Below are 18,781 nucleotides of genomic sequence, written 5' to 3'. Positions count from 1 at the left end.
AAATATTCATGATGCCTGTGAAATGTAAATGGCCCTGAGTCTGGTGCTTGACAGCCCAGGGACACCTAGGAGACCAAACCTCCACCTACCCTTATAGATCTTCAGTGTGATAAGAACTAAGCATGCACAAAACCATACTCGGTTATGGTTTAAACAAAGTCTCTAAGAACTGGGAGGGAAAGAGGATCCTGCTGCCTTCCCACACTTCACTACTGTCCAGAAAAGGAGGAGAGCTTCTTGTAGGGTGGGAGTAGTCACTGCCACTCTTCTTCTCCCTATTTAGTTTGGGGATAGGAACAGAGAGCAAACTGGGGGCTCTTTCAGCCTAAAGCCCTTCCTGAAGAAGCAAAAAGTCCACAAATGCAGGCTATTCTCTGACCTAGCCCTACATGATAGAGTACTGCATCCAGGTCTGATGTTAGCATGGGGTATTTGGTTCTCATTTGACTATTCGGTGACTGTATCCATCATCTATACTGCCTAAGAAATTAACACAAAGGTAGTAGCTTAAAACAATCCCAGCCCCCTTGAATCAAATTGTACAGGTGGCTGTCACTAAGTGGAGATGTTCTGTGCCTTATGGATCATAGATCTGATTAGGCCTTACTGATGGAGCTTCCTTCTTTAGAGTCTACATCACCTACTAACAAAGAAGTAGGGTCACTCACATTCTCCAGCTCTAGAGAACAGCACCTTGTAGATTAAGAGGCCCACTAAGGGTATACTGAAAGATCACTGCCACGAAGAGGTCAGGACACGCCTACATCCTACATGTTTACATTTGATACACAAGTCTCAAGGTGGGAATCAGTTCTACAGAAGGGAAGAGAAGATGAGGAGCAGGATAGAGATATCAAGCAAACTGCAATGAATGATGGTATCAAAACTCAAGCGGGATTCTGCAGCTTGCAGGGGACAACAGTAGGAAAACTGGGGCTTAGAAAAAGGAAGGAATAGGCAATTCTCAGTGGACTGGCATCCTCAGCTCTAAAGGTGGGTATATGTGGGGACCGGTACCATAACGAAGAAACACAAATCTTTATTTGATTTCTGTGAACCATGTCTCATATGTCCAGAGATGTATCATGGAACTCATTCTTACTTCTAAGATTTCACAAAGAAACAGACTTTTCAGCATCTACCAAGGCATGAGAGGGCTCAACAAGTAATAAAAGAGCTTTGAAAGGAAGTCATTTGGAATATCAGCCATCAGCCATTATGCCAGGGGCAGAAGTCTCTGAAAGAAATTTCATTTAGGAAGAAGAAAAGGAAAAGGTTGAAAGGCTGGGGAGAGCTAAGGAGGGTCTACAGGGGACAAAGGGGGCACTAAATGGCAAGGGGGGTAAGATGCAGTGTGTTCACCCGTCCCTGCATCTCCATGCTGAAGGCCACAGATCAACAACTGTAGAACAAATGCTCTGTGAAGAGGCAGCTGCTTGAATATTAAGGACCTGACAGAACTAAAGTTGGCAGGGGTTTGTGAGCAAGCCAATTTTATGGCAAAGTTCCTGCGTCAGGGGCCAAAGCTGATGATCAACCAACAAAACCCAGAACCTGAGGTGAGAAGTCTGTCACAGAGGGGGCTATGATGGGTGCAAGAGGGGGTAAGAAGTTACTGAGGAGATTTTTCTACTTACAAAGGAGGAGAAGAGCTGAGCATGTAAGACACCAATAGAATGAGAGCCAGGAGGATCAGAACGAGTCCCTGACCAGTCAGGGCTAGGAAGTTAACCCCTGTCTCAAGTATCAAACCAAGCCAATAAGGCAAATGGAAGAGTTGGGGGGATTAAACAATAACAGAAAAACTTGACTTGGAGGCAGCTGCTGAAATCCTATGGCTATACTTAGCATCTAGCATTAGATCCTCTGAGCCCACAACTGTTTACTCTCTGTCCCTGTGACATGCATTGTTCTCTGTCCACAAGTACACATGTACACAACATACAAATATACACATGCGTGTTTCCTTAACCTTCTATGAAGAATCCCTTAGATGAACCACAACAATGACAGAAGCCGTAACAGGATGGTGAGTGACACCTGAGACGCCAAGGTAGTGTTCACAGTGCAAGAGGACTAAGCAGCTGCTAGCTGTGTCACACACGGCTCACCAACATGAAGTCAGCCCAGCCTAGGAAGGGAGGAGGGGCCAGGCCTGCTGGGACCTTATCTTTCATCACTAGCCCCAGACTGCCTTGACCCTCAGAGGAAACTGTTTCCAATATATGTCAAAAAGTGCCCTTCACAAACAAAACCATCAAATTCCATTATTTCATGTTATTTGCACTTAAAGGGACAACAAAGGAAAAGAAAGTGGACCTTGCTTAGCTTGTTCTGCAGTCAAGGAAAGAGGAGAGGCCTCCCCATGTCTCATTTTAAGGCACTTCAGCTGGCAGATATCCTCTATACCATGTAGGATTCTCTGGCCAGGCTGCCTGATACATAATTATAATAAAACAGAAGAGAACGTTCTCCTTAAAATGGTCACGAAGATGGACTTTGAAGCTGCATCTAAATCCTTTCCCATATGCCCCAGCCCATTATTTGACTACAGTCTCTGGTCATGCTCAGCTTCACGAGCCAGGGGAAGAATCCAGGCTGGAATCTCTTTGCAAGAAACTTCCAAGGCACCAGACTCTCAGGCCAGGGTCTGCACTTGGAAGTCCCTCAGCAGAACAGCTTCTCTTCGCACACATAGTCCAGATGGAGGGTGACAGTGGGTTCAGCAAGCTTGAAAACTGGGGATTCATCACTTTTACTTATTGCTATACTTCAGAGTGTCTCCAAAGACTCACGCCTTGAAGACTTTGTCTGGAGGGTGGCAGTGGTAAGGGGGTAAGGAGAACCTTCTGGAATCAGGGCCTTGCAGAAGGAAGTAAGATCATGGAAGCAGGTCCTGACATGGAATATCTGGATCCCCAGCCCCTCTTTCTAGTGTTGTGTCTCAAGGGCCACCAAGTGAGCAACGTTCCTTCACCATGCACTTCTGGCCCAAGTGATGCAGCTAAAACAGCACAGAGTGAAACCTTTGAAGCCAGGAGCCACAATAAATATCACCTTATAAGTGCCACATAACAAGCAGGAAATGGCAGTGCATTCCCGTCATCCCAGTGCTGGGAGGGGGACCCCAGGGACCCTAGGGGCTAGCTGCTCAACCAGTCAAACCAAGCATAGAATTCAGATTCAGTAAGAGACACATTCTCAACAGGTGGAGAGTGACAGAGAAGGACACACAGTATCAACCTCTAGCCTCCACAGGTACATGCATGGGCACAGCCATGTACACAAACACATACATACACCAACATATACCATACACACATATAAAAAATGAATCAATAAAAATAACCTGGGATTCACTTGGGTCCTATAGAATATGCACATAAAACAGACAATTCTGTTTTAAAATACATAAAATTATGGTATGTAACAGTAATTTAAAAATTCATTGTTATAGTTCCTCATGTGCTTTTACAGCACATCCTTGCGTTTTCTCTTCAGTACTGGTTAACCAGTGACTGAAGAGTCAAAACATGAAACCAACAGTTCAAGCAAAAATACTCAGTTGTTATTGGGCAATTTCTTTGTGTACTGGCTTGGACTGCAGCAAGAGGAAGTCGTCAATACTGAAGCCCTATGCCCCTCTCATGAGGAGAGGGCGAGAACTTGCTTCCCAACAGGGGTTATAGGACTCCATCAGCGGCTCGGCAGTCTCATTAACACATGCAATTTCCTGAAAGAAAAATAATCAATCCCACCCAATAAAAACCACCAGATTAAATGTAAATGATGGGATAACTTAATCGGAGAAAAGGTCAGTTCCTCACCTGCAAGAGCTTGAGATACTTCAGTCTCTCTGGTACAGGTGTGGGCAGATTAATGTCTATCTGACCATCCATCCATCCATCCATCACCTATTCTTTATTCTTCTATTCATTATGTGTCACAGTTACTGAAAGGGAGGCTCAGGCAGGCACACGAGATGATGACTGTGCTACACACACACTTGGGAACATTTCCAAATGGAGTCCCTCGTGATTAGGTTCACAGTTCTACTTGCAGCTCTGGGTTGAAGTACGAAAGAAGGCTCCCTCAGGGGTACCACTGTCTCCTCCTGTGAACATCTGTACCTGCTTACGCAGGCCGCACTGATGCTGATCTGCCGTGTGCTCTGTGGTACTGCCAGTCTGATGGAGAGAAGCTCACAACTTCATGTACGGCAGCACTGACTGTGACACTCAATACACCATATCCCTGAGTAGCAGCCAATCAATACCCTTCATTAAAAAAATATATAGATGACGACAAGTGACAAGAATTCTCTAACATTCACATGTGTGAACCAAGCCAAGCCCTCCCACTCCTGCCCTGGTCAGACCCTGTTCCAGTAAGTACCAGATCTTTTTCAAGATTCCAAAGACTCCACATTCAGGACACAAGTGAGGAGTACCAGAAGATACGGAAGACAACCTGGAGTCTGCAACCTAGCAAATGCCAAGTAAGAAGGCTGATGCTGCAGGCTTCAGCATCCGATGTCTTTCTGGTATCCAACTTCTGTCCAAGGCCTGGAGGGAAACTTCACTGTGGAGTAAGAGTTTTAGACACTCAATTCAAATACTCCACTACAGGGCAAGTCTTGTCTAAGGATGGAGAAATCCATGTTAAACCAAAAGTTCCTATTGTCCCAGAGACTTTCATGGCGGGAACTTTTCATGCTTTGCCTCATACACTGAGAAACCATTGAGTAGTCGTGAAAACAACAGTGAGATCTTAACTTCAAAGGTGGGTAGCCAGGACATATGATTCAGGAGAGCCAGTCTAAGAACTGTCTTTGGTCATGCAAAGAAAACTTTTTAATTTCCCCCTTGAAGTTAAATGTCTCATGTTTCATTCTTATTTCTCAGTACTAACTTCACAGTAAAGCTTGGCTATCACTAGTCTTTTAAGTTTCTCCTGAAATTTCAGAGACATCTTCCCCCAACAACCCTTTGTCCCAAGAGCCTTCAGCCCCATGCTGTAAACATCGGCTCTGTTTGTTCACCATTCGCATTCCCCATAGCATACCACTTCATTCCTGTCTAATTTCTTTCCACGGAGAGTAGACACCTCGATGGCAGGCACTGGTTCCTTCCTGGAACTCCAGTACCACAAAACTCACTGACAACAGCAAGTACTCAATAAATACCAAGTGAATGATAAAAGAACACATATCCATGCAAACCTTTATAATCTATATTTAAACTGTCTTCATGAACTTGAAGTATATAGTTTCCTGGTTCTGGTGTGCTTACTGGCTTTGTTTTCTGCCTTTAAAATAGCTGTGTGACTGAGATTTCTGTTCTGACCAGTTCCCACAGTCATTAAGTCCCAAAGGAATCACACAGAGGTCTACATTAACTATAAAATGATTGGCCCAGTATATCAGGCTTCTTATTAACTCTTATAACTTAAATTAGCCCATAATTTTTGTCTGCATTAGCCACATGGCTTGGCACCCTTTTTGCAAGGCAGTCACATCTTGCTTGCTCTGTGTCTGTCTGGGTGACGACTGCAGACTGACTTTTTCCTCTTCCCAGAATTCTCCTGTTCTCCTTGCTCCACTTCTACTTCCTGCCTGGTCACCCTGCCTATATTTCCTGCCTGGCTACTGGCCAATCAGCATTTCATTAAAATACAACTGACAGGGTACAAGACCATTGTCCCACAGCATAGTTTAACCTTTTTAAAACCTGAAGCAGGTACTGAAGAGACGGGGATGAGTAAACAAATGAAACTCGGATTATCACATGTGGTATATCCTAACAGACTGGTGAAGACTACTGATGTCAGAGGAGGAAATGAATCAAGCACTGACAACTTGGTAGAAACATGTTTCTTCCCAAACTCATCATTTTCTTCCTCTCCTGTATGAATCTAAAGCCATGACGTTTCTTTTAAAAGGACAGTCTGTGAGGAAATACTCCTGGGCATCTCTGGCTATCCCCACACTTCCTACTCATTTACTAGTTTCCTTCCTGGTAGAGTCTCATTATGCTTATTTGCATTCTATGATTCCCTTAAAAAAATCGAGAGTCTCCTCAGTGTTTCTAAAATATACTAACCTTTCTCCAATACATCTGTACAAACAGAGTCACTGAAAAACAGCCCCATAATAATCCACGGAGACAAGACCAATTTCACTTCAAATTCTCCGCTAGGCAAGGCAAAAAGTTCTGAAAACAAAACAGGGAAGACGGGCAGTGGCTTGAGGAGACAAATAATCTGGGCAGAGGAACCTCACCTGTTTCACAACAGTTACTGTCCCAGGCGCCATAGCAACCACTGAGGCCACAGCAGTGGCATCGTGGGTCTCCGAACCCAGCTCAATAATCTGCTGCAGAATGTTCACAGCTGTAGGGTCAAGTCGATCGCCTATGGGAAAGAAGTAACAGGACATCAATAAGTTCTTGGCACTGAATAGCATTCAACGCAAACTGGGTCCTAGTGAAGACTATGGAGTGACACCTACTCCAAATAGTTCATGGGTTCTCAGAAATCACTTACTCAGAGAAGAGAAATAACTTGTTTGGTATCTTTTAATTTATTAAACATTTTCTATAAGAACCTCTCAATGCCTGCCTGGAACCATAAGCAATGGCACGATGATATGATACTCGTTGTTTTCTTTGATGTATAAGTCATGTGGGCACAAAAAGCAGAGATTTGCCTCAGGTCATCAATGTGATGGCGTCACAAACATGGAACTAAAGCCCAGATGAACTGAATCTTGATGTGGCTACACAAACTGCCCTTCTGTGTCAGAACTGAGGATTACCAGCTGACATGTTCAAATGCAGAAGGTTTCTCCTGAGGGCACGTAGATGTGCAGTGAAAGCATGCCAAGTGGCAGGCAGAACACCCAAGAATGTCTTACTTATCCAGCCAGTGAGCTTGTGAACTACAAGCCAATTGAAGCCTGCTTTCATTTTAATCTTGTCAGAAGACAGGGGCCCACACCATCAGGACAGCAGCTTGGCACACCCTTCCTGCTCTCTCTCACCATCTGCTGCCCATCTGTAATCCTCCTGAGCACACCCTCACCCAGATCACTAATTCATGACAATGGAAATTACTGTTTGGTCTCTGTGCTTCATCATGTCATGAAGTCTTGGCCAATGTTTACACCCTCATAGGCAAGCTTTTTGCAGGCTATGAGCCAACATGAATCAACCAATAAGAGACTGGAGAAAGAGACTTTGACATGATCAGTGTAGTAGGTACAACTTGGCCTGAGATGGAGGGAGTGATCTACATATATTCACAATATACCAAGAGCATTCCCCCTTTCCCACAATACACCTGTACCTTGAGATGACTCAGATGTGCCTTGCAGCTAACACTCCGAATTCCAAAGACTAAAATGTTTACTTTGGTGAATCACTGAGGTTAGATTTTAATTCCTCCTCCACTCCCTCCCTGATCATTATCCAGCCCAACTATTAGTCAGCCAGGAGCTGTGGTTCCCACTAGGAATACAGATGAAGTATAATCCCACCCCCCTACTCATCCTTCCTGGGCTGACAGGCTGCTGAGACCCATGTGTAAGTAAACCATCATAACACACGGTATTGCAGGGCAGTTAGGGTACAGTAAAGATAAGTTTGGTGGGATTCTAATAGATGCAAGCGATCTAGGGGTTGAAGGTGGGGGTGAGCTAGGCAAAAAGAGTTCCACGAGAGGACTGCACCCAGGCTAAACTGGAGCACAAGTGAGAAACGCAGCCTCTGCAACTGCAGAATCTAGCCAGGACAACACAGCCTAGGGGCAAATAAGCAAGACAACTAGGCAGCCAGGAGGTAAAGTGAGAAGTCTAATCTGTCCAGTGACAAAGATGGAACAGTATCTGAAGTCCCGTGGGAAGACACTGGTGGGCACACGGGCATGCGCTCATGGACTCTTTAAGGAAATAAACACTAGTGGGGAAATGGGGACACGCTCATGGACTCTCCAAAGAAAGACACTGGCGGCAAGTAGGCATGTGCTCATGGACCCTCCATGGAACACACTGGTGGACAACTGGGTATATGCTCATGGGAGATAAAGACATCACTGACCACTGAAACAGAAACCCAAATTCAAATAGGGATTCAGTGCTGGAGTCTTGCCTCACGGCATGGCCTTGACTCTAGACGTGTGGCCCTGGTTCCTTCTAGCGTGCGAGCAGTTAACTGTTTGGAAATGGATGCCCATGAGGGTTTTGATGAAGCTTTCTTAAGACTGGAAATGAAGGATTTCAAGTCAGGACAGGAGCAGTTTTCTCCTCGTATCTCCCATTACCACTTGTTGTCAGTACTTTCCCATTAATCCTGCTTGCTTGATTCAGTCTCTGAGATGCATGTGTGCTGATATTCCCAGAGTTTTGAGAAAACGGCTTCCAAGGTCAGTGTCCAGTTGGTAAACTGATCAAAAAATTCAAAATTATCATTTGATTTAAAAATATGTTCTGGCTTTCTGGGAAGAATGGAGACAGATGAGTGATCCTGAGCATACAGATGTATATTGGTCCTCCTAGGGTGACCTACCAGTATATCACATTCCAGTCACCCACTGTTATCACCTGCCTGGACACTCTGGACCCTGGGATAATGCCCATGGAATAGAGGGCCATGAGGAAACATGAGGCAGTGGTAGGAACTGCCCGAGGAAAGTCAGGAGACCCAGACTCCAACTCTGCTACCTAAATGGAGGACTCTCATCACTATATACAGTGGATATAAGTATATCCACCTTTAAGTAAGAATGTCAGGGTTGTCCCCACAGAAAACTGCTTTGGAAATAAGTGTGATCCACACGGGTCCCACCATGGCTGGGTTCATTCTGAAGAATTTACAGACAAACATCCCGGTTTGTTTGCTATGGAAAGAGCAGCACTGAGTGAGAAAGGAAGTCGGGGCACCCTCACCACTCTCAGAGGTGTATCTCAGGTCTTGAAGTGCGGCCACTGCTGCCTGTGTCCCCTGAACATCTTCTTCAGCTTCGGTGATGTAGAGGTATTGGGTGGAGGGCTCCTCAGGAGTCTCTGTTGCTGGCTAAAGAAAAACGTCATCGTCTCAGCATCCCTCCAAAGGATTAACAGCAACCCCCAAATTCCAGAATGAGATAAACACATACAGGAGAACAGCGCTTCAAACGTCACTGGCATAGCTCTCCCGAAAAGCCATCTGCTCCGACAAATGCCTTTCCCAGAGAAAACATTTTCTCTCAAGGGTCAAGATGTCATAAGGCTACTTGAGTGGAAGCTTGTTTCTCCCCATGCTCATGATACAAAATGAAACATACTGTTCATAATGAACATAAGTGAATATATGCTTCTACAGGCTCCTTCCACTGCTCCTAACACTGTCTTTTATCTGTCCCTTACACTGAGGTCTCTGGCCATGCAGCTAACAGAGGCAAAGGAACAGCCATGGGAGAAAGTAGGGAGAAAACGAATTGTTCCTTAGCATGTAAAGTAGGCACAGGTCCTACCATTCACTAGGAACCCACCAAACCATAGTTATTGACATGACCATCAATTTATTACACATAGAATATAGAGGGGTATATTCTGCAATATCAGGCTATGTGAGGGGAGGAGGGGCGGAAGTGATGTTCAAAGATATCTTCTACCTCAAGGGGAGAAACAGAGAAAGCATACAGTCACAGAAAGAGAATAAAGATCTCTTTCTGAGAAGGAACACAGCCAATACCATAAGGTGTGGGCCATGAATCTCACCAATAAAGAACAAAAGGTGGTTTTTGGACAAAATTTATAGAATAGTCAACATTATATTCTATCAATATCCATCAGCCACTGACACAGAGTTTCAGAGTAACAAGTAATTGTCCTTCCACAGCCAACTGGCCAAACTCAGGTTATACTTGCCCGACACGAAGGAGACACCTAGTAAATATCCAATGAATGTAGAAATTAATAAAAAGAACATTTCCCCTTTTGAGTTGCACTAAGGAGTATATCAGTCAACTATGGACCCAGGGGCTTTAGCTTGTGAAAGAGCTGTTCTTCTGGGGAACACGGGTAACAATGACATTCAGTAACGCCTCTTCTAAGTGACAACTCAAACTGCCAGGAAGTCGGTGTGTTTGCTCTTCTACTGGTGGTCACACTGTGCCCAACTTCCTCACTGCTTAACTGCCTAACTTAGAGGCAAAGGCATAGTTTTGTGTGTACTATTTCATGAAGGCCATAGCTCTGCTAATAGTTCTAGAACTTGCTGAAAGTACTGACTGAGATGGGGGGATTTCCTGTCAGGAGTCAGTGTTCCAATATCTTTCTTTAGACAACAGTTTCTGTAGTGTGAACTTAGGAGTTGAGGAGTATAATGATGGCACCACCTATGGTGATGGGACACTGAGGATGCCATCACCAACACCATCACAAAGGGCTTATCTGCCACACGAGCTCCAGCATTGTACATGGTGTTCCCTCCCTCAGCTTTTCAGTCTACCAGCCTACTGTATGGCGAGAACACTAAGGCTACAACAGTCAACAGTGGCTCAAGGGCAAATGCCATAGACACAGAGACAAGTTCAAATTCTGTCTCTTCAAACTTCACCCTTTTTAGTCTTAATTTATAAAGTTTCAAACACATATAGAAGTAAAGAGAGCGGTACTGTAGGACGACAAAAACGTATGTGTCTTGTCATCTCAAACCTCTCACTCAATCGCCTGATTTAAACAATTATCAACTCATGATCAGTTGTGCCATCTATGGTCCTACATCCTCCATGACATGCTCTTAGATTTGTGTGTGAGTGTGTGTACATGTGAAGGCCACAGTGTACATTTTGAGGTCAGAGGACAATTTAGCAAAGTTAGTTCTTTCCTTCCATTTTTGTCTGGGTTCCAGGGATCAAACTCAAACCCCCAGGCTTATACAGAGCATGAATTACACACTGTGCCATCTTGCTGTGGCTCTACCCCTGATGGCTTTGAAGCAAATGAGAACCACTGTTTTCTCCACAAGTATTCCAAATAAGGCTAGATGTGGAATTTTCCACATGTGGGTGGTATACTGATATCAAAAGCTTTTAGAATTTACAGCATTGAGGATTCTGAGTTTTTGTTTTAATTAGGGATTTTCATCATATAGATGACGATAATAACAACAACAGTAAGCCACATGAATTCCTAGTGATTCTTTGACTCGAAGTTGGCACTAAGGCTCCATCTAGCTTTGGCCTCTGCTTATTGTAACATCTTCTTTCAAGAGTAAAATCACAGTTCCCTTTATACACAGAATGTTCCCACACTTGCTCAGTTATAACACACACAGGAAATAGTTTCAGAGATTAAGCGTAGTCCACCAGATTGTAGCACTCATCAGTTCTTTGTCTCTGGCCTTAAGGTATCCAGCAATACACTGTTTCCATAGTTACTTGATTCTGACTTTAGTGGAAACCCTCTAGTATTTCCAAATGAAATAAGACACTGGCTTATGGCCAAGACACATACATTTTTGTCACTTTAAGGAGCACCCACTAAGCTCTACTGAAGTTGTATAACAGGTGAACAATGCTTTCTGCTGAAAGCCTTTTTACATCTATGAAGGTGATCATTCCATTCTTCCCCAAGTTCATGGTGAGCTATAGAAGCATACATTCTTCTATAGAGCCATGATTTCCTTATATTTCAAAGTAATCTCTACACTGCCATAGTTATTTTTATGTGCTATGAATTGTTTCAAAGACCTTACTCCTGAGGGGTTATAAGTAGGTACCCTGTGAGTCCACAAGTCAGCTGGGGGTGACTGTGACTGCCAGAAAGGGATGAACCTTGGCAGTGTCTGGAAACAGCTGGCTGTCTCAGTGAGGTCCAGAGAGGCAGGGTGATATCACTGGTACATGGTAGGAAAATGCCAGAAATGTTGTTAAACTTCCTATAGGGTCCAGACAGATCCTCCACAACAAAGAATCAATAGTGCTGAGCTTGAGAAGCCCTGTCTTGAGGGACTACAATCTGTCCATGATAGTGGCATCTGGTAGCTGTTGGCTCTGGGAATGGTGACAGATGCACATTTCTAGGGAAACAATCAGTGGGTAGGACTAGGAGCATTTGGTAGAGAAAAAGAAGAACCTGAAGTCAGGAAATAATAAATAAAGGCCTGGAGGTCTTTCCAGTTCTCTCAGAGAAGACAGCAACAGAACATTTGCCTCTACTCTGTTGACAGCAACATCTAAATGAGGATTTGTGAGCTGGAGAAGCAAAGACAACACTCCCAGAAAAGCTCAAATAGCCTGGAATGAGATTCCCATAGGTGGCTCAGATCTCACTCAGAGGGACCCAGAGCTATGACCTGAAATGGCTGCAGATTTCCAAGGAACACATCCAGTGCTCTCCAGGGCAGACTGTGCGCAGCACCTGGGCTCACCTGACTTGCCACATGTGTTTCAACATGAGATCATACCACACCTAAAGTGTTACCTCCAATTTGGGATCTTCATCAATTTCCACTACCTTCAAGCCATGTTTGTTCTTCAAGTGCCTATTGAACTCCCATTTGGTACCATACACAAAGTTGCAAACAGGACACTTCAGACCACCTGCAAGCAGAGACAGGAAAACAGCAGTGTTTATAGCAAGTAGGCATGTTGCTGTCTCTTTATGTCCAAACATGAAAGAATAAGCAAAGTGCTTTACTTTGTGTCTGGCACCTATAGTCACTCAAGCTTACTTTAGCACTGAAATAAAACAGCAATGGTGTATCAGCTTTCAGTGGAAAGATTCTGGAACTTAATACACTGTTCTTATTTATTGAATAGGCTTTTGCAGAAAGCCTAATATCAGTTTGATATCTTAAATGCCAGAGAGAAACGAGCAACATAATCCCCTTGGCCAACTGGATTGCGGCTAAAATCAATCTTTCATGTAGTTATCTGCAAAGAATATTTTTTTAAGTCACTAAAGAGCAGAGGTTGATTTGTCAATCTCCTTTGCCCCAAATACTTACTTACAATCAGATGCTCAGTTCTCAAACCCTTTCCAAGAGAAGCTAAGTAGCGAGCATAAATTCCCCTGTGAGTTTCCCAGTAAAGAATAAATTAAAAAGTCGTTCACATCCTGAAGTGTCCCTGTTTATTGAACCAATTAAATTGTGCACATGTTCCAGGCAGTGTTTAGATGCTTTAATTGGGATAATGTATAAAACTCAAGGTAGAAAAAAACAAAACAAAACAGTAAGGTCACAGAAGAGACTTAAACTAAAATTAAAGCAGAAGTAGCATTAAATTGGAGACTGGCCACCAATTTCTTAGCAGGAGATGCAAAATCTAGCCAGAGTAGGCTAAGTGCAGTCCCCGTACTAGGTGACCAGCTCTCCAGGCCAGAGTTGGGCCTCCACATGAAGCTGGGCCCAGGCAGTGGATGCCCTCACCAAAGTTCCCCTGCTTGAGTTTCTGCAGCCTGGTGACTCTGCAGTTCCAGCAGCTCATGCGCCAGTGGGGAGCTGTTGTCTCACCTTCTCCTGCCCCATGTTTTCCCAGTGATAGCCTTTGTTCCCTAATCTCACCCTTAGACTATCTCCTGAGAGCAATGAAACTCAACATTAACTTCATGGAAGGCCTGCTCTTCCTTGCCTCCTTAACTACTCTTTCTGCGTTCTGTCTGCTTTTGAAAGTCACAATGTTCACTTAATACTATCTTGCTTGCTCTTTTAATCCTGCCTCATGCCATGGCAAGCTGCTCCCCCACTCAGTCCCATAACTGCCACAGCACATGCCCAATGGACACTGTTTTCCTCCCATAACAATAGCAATAGCAGGAAGAGTAACACATATCTACTCTCTGAGTATGCATGGCCAACACCTCAGACATAAGGTATGCTCACTTCCTAGCAATACTGGCATGATTACCTCATTTTAAATGGAGGCTTCAGACTATGAAGTAGTATTTGCCTTAAGCCAAGGTTGTAACCAGCTTGAGTTCTGTGAAGTAAACAACAATGGTGGCCATAATTCCTATCAAATTCATCCTGGACAGAATGATACCCTCACTCTCCTCTCAAGATCTTTCTGTCTCAAATATCTGCACCAGTTCCTTACCTTTACTCTTAATCATGAAGCCTTACAAGTGATCATTTTTATATCCCTGACATGAGCATCAAGTGATGCCCAAAAGTGCCCCATTTCTCCAATGCCTCTGTGAGTTGAGCGAATCACAGGGATGCTTATATTTAAGCAGCCAGAAGCTGAACTGAGGAGTATGTCTCAGGCTGTCATATTCATTTATTTATTGCTAATTTCAAGGAGTTCTGTCCTGATGCTGAGTTTGTCTGAATAAATTTTCAAAGAGCCGGGTTATCTCAGGTGCCTGCACCACTCAGTCTCCTCCTCTGTCACATGCATCTACAATACATGCCTTCTCCTGAAACAGCTCCATATGGGTGGAATCTGCACTGGAGTTTCTTGTCTATTGCAGAACTGGAAGCTAATAGTACATCCCTTTCCATCTTCATTGCTCTTCAGTTCCCTGATCCTGGGCAGGTTTAAGAGAATACAGCAGAAGCAAGAAAGAAGAGAAACAAAGCTGGGTGACACTAGTCACCATCAGAAAGACGGGAAAGAAATGGAGGTCAAATTCTTAAGTTACAAAACCTTCTACAAATAAGGCAACTTCTTAAGTAAATGCTTGTTTTCAGAATCTCAAAGACACTACTCTGTTGTAGACAAGACCAGATGCATTGTTCTTTCTTAGCCAGGAGCATAAATAAGCTTCCTTTTAACCACCCACGGTGGCTTGATTGAGAAATGTCCCCACAGACTTGGGTATTTAAACACTGTGTCCCCCAGCTGGTGGTGCTGTTTGGGGAGGTTACAGAACTTTTAGGATGTGAAGCCTTACTGGACCAAGTACATCATAGAGGCGGCTATGCAAAGGTAAAGCCTTGTCCTGCTTCCAGTTTTCTGCTTCCTGCCTGTCGTTGAGGATGTGATGTCTCAGTTCCCTGCTTCAGCCACCTGCTACCATGCCTCCCCCGCCATGATGGATGTTCCCTCTAGAACCGTAAGCCAAAATGAACTCTTCCTTCTAGAAGCTGCTCTTGGCTGCGTTGTTTATCCCAGCCACCAAAGGTGACTGATACACATTCCCTGTAATCGTGTAGTAGCCGTCCACCTGCTGTCTTCCTCCACTTGAAAAAGCGCCCTCAGTAAGACCTTCCACCTTTGCTCATGGCTAGACCAACCCTGCTTTTCCCTGAAAGAGTCAAACACAGCAACAACCAACAGCAAACTTCCTGAGGTCAAATGAAGGCTTCACAATGAAACTAGAATACTATTTTAAGGAAAACTAATTCAGGGAGAAAAACAACCTCAGATTATGTTTAAATTGAACTTAATATGATAATGCCCAGCATTAATTAAAACTTCAACCTTTGCCAATACCAACTTTAATTAAAGAACAACAAATAGAAATATGTAATCTCACTTGAATGTATAACTATGCCATTTAATTGACATCAGAGCAGAGAGAAATAATTTCTACTTCAATTAATTAATTTCTTAGTGTGCACAGTAAAGGTCAATAGAAGGCTTGGTGAGCTATTCTCAACCCTGGCATCAAATGCTCAGTAAAGTTGCAAATGGCCAACCACAATTTCCTCACCTGGACTCATTAACCAAGAGAAAAGGTAGGAGGTTAAGGAGCAACTTTAAAAGCTTACCATGGCAGCCTTGCTCTTTACAGAATCAAATCTGCTGGACATTTAGAGGCTTTCCATTAAAAAACCTTTTTTGTGGTGCCTGATGTTATGGAAGATTCCATCTCATGTTCAATAACATGAGTCTAGGAAGGGCACGGAACATGAGGCGGGCAGGCAGATCGTGTGAGTCTGGTGGGCTTCCTTACTCTCTTCTACTAAGGTGAAGATATCAATCCTCATTTCCTCATGAAAGAATACAGCACAGTATGCAGACTATAGGATCCCCCAAATGGGTATTCTAACTGCTGGAACATGTGAGCACATGCATATCTAAAAGGGACTTTTCAGATGTGATTCAATTAAGGACTCTGTAGTGAAGATCATTCTAAGACATGGAATGTAACTAATATAATTGAAGGGAGCCTCACAAGAATAAATAGGAGAGGGTCATCATAATGACGCGATATGAGAAAAACTCCACTGAGCATCCTTGAGTTCGAAGGTTGAAGAGAAGGGACCACAAACCAAGTTATGGCAAAGCCTCTAGAAGCTAGACAAGGTCAGAAAGCAGATGTTTCCCTACCACCTGTGGACTTGTTAGCATCTCTACTTCAGCTCAGTGAGCCTTAGTTTGTGTATCTGACCTTTGTATCTGTAAGATCCAAACCTGCATAGTTTTAAGTTATTTGCTATATAGTGGCTTTGGGAAACTAGTACAAGCATTCAGGGATTGGAGCAGCATAAATTCTAATTGTTCTTAATAATAAAAACCCTATTAGGGGGAAAGCTGAGAGACCAGAGAAGCAGTGCAGCAGCCACTAGAGAGACCGTTTACCTCTACCAATGCTCATAAGGAAGGAACCATCCTGTCCTTGGACCTTCCCCAAAGCAATGTGCTTATCCTCTCTGAGAGTGGATGAGGGTTGGGGTTAGAGGGTAGATGGAGGGAATGGGAAGAGGGGAGAGGGTGGGAACTGAGATTGGTATGTAAAATGAAAAAGGATAGTTTGTTTTGTTTTCTTCTTTTAAAAAAATGGAATAAAAGAAATTAAATAAAATAGACTCTACTTGATGTGAGGAGCTAGGAGGAATTCATGGTTGTGTTTTAATGGTCACATTAACGTACTTCCATGTCTCATATTTCTACCTTTATATTCATCCTTTTGGGGATTAACTCCCATATAATAAACTAATTGTGTGTCACCACTCCCTGGCCTCGAGGGGCTTAGCTCCGCACTCTCATCTTCAGGCAAGCTTTATTTGTTAAAACATAAACAAAATATCACTACACAGAAGCAGCTTCATCAAGGAACTTAGATACTTAATAGTTTACAAGATGAGTAAGTTAAATGAGGACTAGGAGTTCCTGCAGATATTCACATTTCCTGTTGAATAAGAAAGTTTTACCCTTAGTGACCTGAAGTGCTGCTAGATCACACCTGGCCACAGGACTCAGGGCTATCAGATCCTGTGCCCACCCTAGCCTCCCTCGGATCCTTGAGAAGAACAGCAAACGGAAACTACAGCAGAGGAAACAAGAGAAGTTCATCATTAGCCAGCTGGTATCCTGAACTCTAATGAGAAGTCTCTGGTAAACACGCCACTAGAACCATCTACCAGTAACTCATTGAGTCTGGATTTTAGACATTTTAAACATGTTCCAAAATTAAATTAATGACTTTTGGGCTATTTAAGAGCTTCTGGATTTTCTGTTGTGCTATTTCCTGAGATTAGCATGAATAATACGATATGCGTGTGCTCCCATGGATACAGATTTACATTTTTCTAATTCAGTAGTTCAAAATAACAAAGACTTCAGCAGAAGCCAAAACTGAAGCCTTCCTCACATACCTCCTGTCATTTCTTCTCTAGTCGTGATTATCTATTGTCACTTCAGTGACTCTCAAACGGGGGCTCCAGAGAGGGCTCAGCCACTGTGAGAAGAAACTGACGGCCTTCCCAGGACCTTGCTTTCATGTGGAAGGGAAGAATTCTTTAGTCACCTACACCATCAGAACACAGGTCCCTAATAGGAGTTACCTAGTCCCCATGCTACTGAACAAAAGATAAGCAGGTTCCATCTCAGGTAGGAATACCAATGAGTGCCATGATAAAATCACCTAGTTTAATACTGAGTTTCAGAGACTGGGCTCCCCACACAGGAGTGGCTGAAAGACCTGTAGACAAATATCGTAGCTTAGGGTATTCATCAAGCATTTACTTCATGTCAGAAAATAGCTGGAACTATCAGAGAATAAGAGCTAATTTTTGCAACTCCTGTTGAGGCAGGTATTAGCTTCCCCTGGGATGATTCTGAATGCAAGATCAAGTTCAGGAAAGATAAGCACCTGTTCCAAAGGCCGTACTGTGCAGAGAACCCAGTTAAGGTCTATGTGGCTCCTAAGTCTATGTGCATTCCAGAGAACCTAGAGAAATCTGATAGGGTGCTTTGTGCAGACCAGACCTTTGCTAAGTCTCCACTTCATCATATCACACGCCTCTTAGAAGGGAGCTATGACTTCATGAAGCCTGGCACCAAATCACCTTACACACTTCAGTGCCTATGACTGCTGACCTCGTCCTTGAGCAAACTTTTATCTGGCATCGGTGAAGGGGCAGGAGTCAGGGGACTGCCAGGTACATCTTTCTCAAACAGCACAAAACATACATTTGTATAGGAGAAGACTTCAAATCTGTACTGATGATCAAGTGAGAACTTAAAGAAATCTACCTTCAAATGAGATACACATATGTTACAAGCTGGAAATAAACTGCTTCATGTAATGTTTAGGAGAAATCTAATGTCCAAATAGTACCAAAATAGTGGAGACATATTTAGGTGTCTGCTTCTTCAACAAGCCCTTAGAATGGGAGTGGTGGTAGGGTGGGGATGGAGACACATGAAAGATAATGATCAAGCACTGATCTTCAAAGCTTAAATATGAAACTCAGGTCCTGCTAGGAAGTGCCAATTGATTAGAGAGCCTGAGAAAGTTAACAGAAAACTTGGGGAATAAAACAGTTCAAGCTCAGCACAGCTTTTACAAAGCAGTGATGAAAGCCTAAAAGCAGTGATAGCCTCATCAATCAGATCCAAGGGCCTG

General features: G+C 43.5%; 1 protein-coding gene across 3 annotated transcripts in view; it reads right to left on the bottom strand.

Annotated features, from left to right (window-relative positions):
• Positions 1-18,781, bottom strand: part of Zfat (zinc finger and AT-hook domain containing) — a 162,333-nt gene that overhangs the window by 10,748 nt on the left and 132,804 nt on the right. For 2 of the 3 annotated variants that reach the window (XM_041672577.1, XM_041672578.1), the window contains exons 13-15: positions 12,464-12,582; positions 8,942-9,068; positions 6,281-6,411 (exon numbers count right to left, since the gene is read on the bottom strand). In XM_041672577.1, the coding sequence (XP_041528511.1) occupies positions 6,281-6,411; positions 8,942-9,068; positions 12,464-12,582 (377 nt within the window). The remainder of the gene's footprint in view (positions 1-6,280; positions 6,412-8,941; positions 9,069-12,463; positions 12,583-18,781) is intronic. The other variant, XM_041672579.1, reaches the window with a different exon arrangement.

This window comes from Microtus oregoni, unplaced genomic scaffold (genome assembly GCF_018167655.1).
Source record: "Microtus oregoni isolate MIOR12 unplaced genomic scaffold, Mior012 000022F_ref0000154, whole genome shotgun sequence".
Lineage (NCBI taxonomy): Eukaryota > Metazoa > Chordata > Mammalia > Rodentia > Cricetidae > Microtus > Microtus oregoni.
The sequence above is the reverse complement of the archived record's forward strand: the minus strand, read 5'-3'. Positions and strand labels throughout refer to the sequence as shown.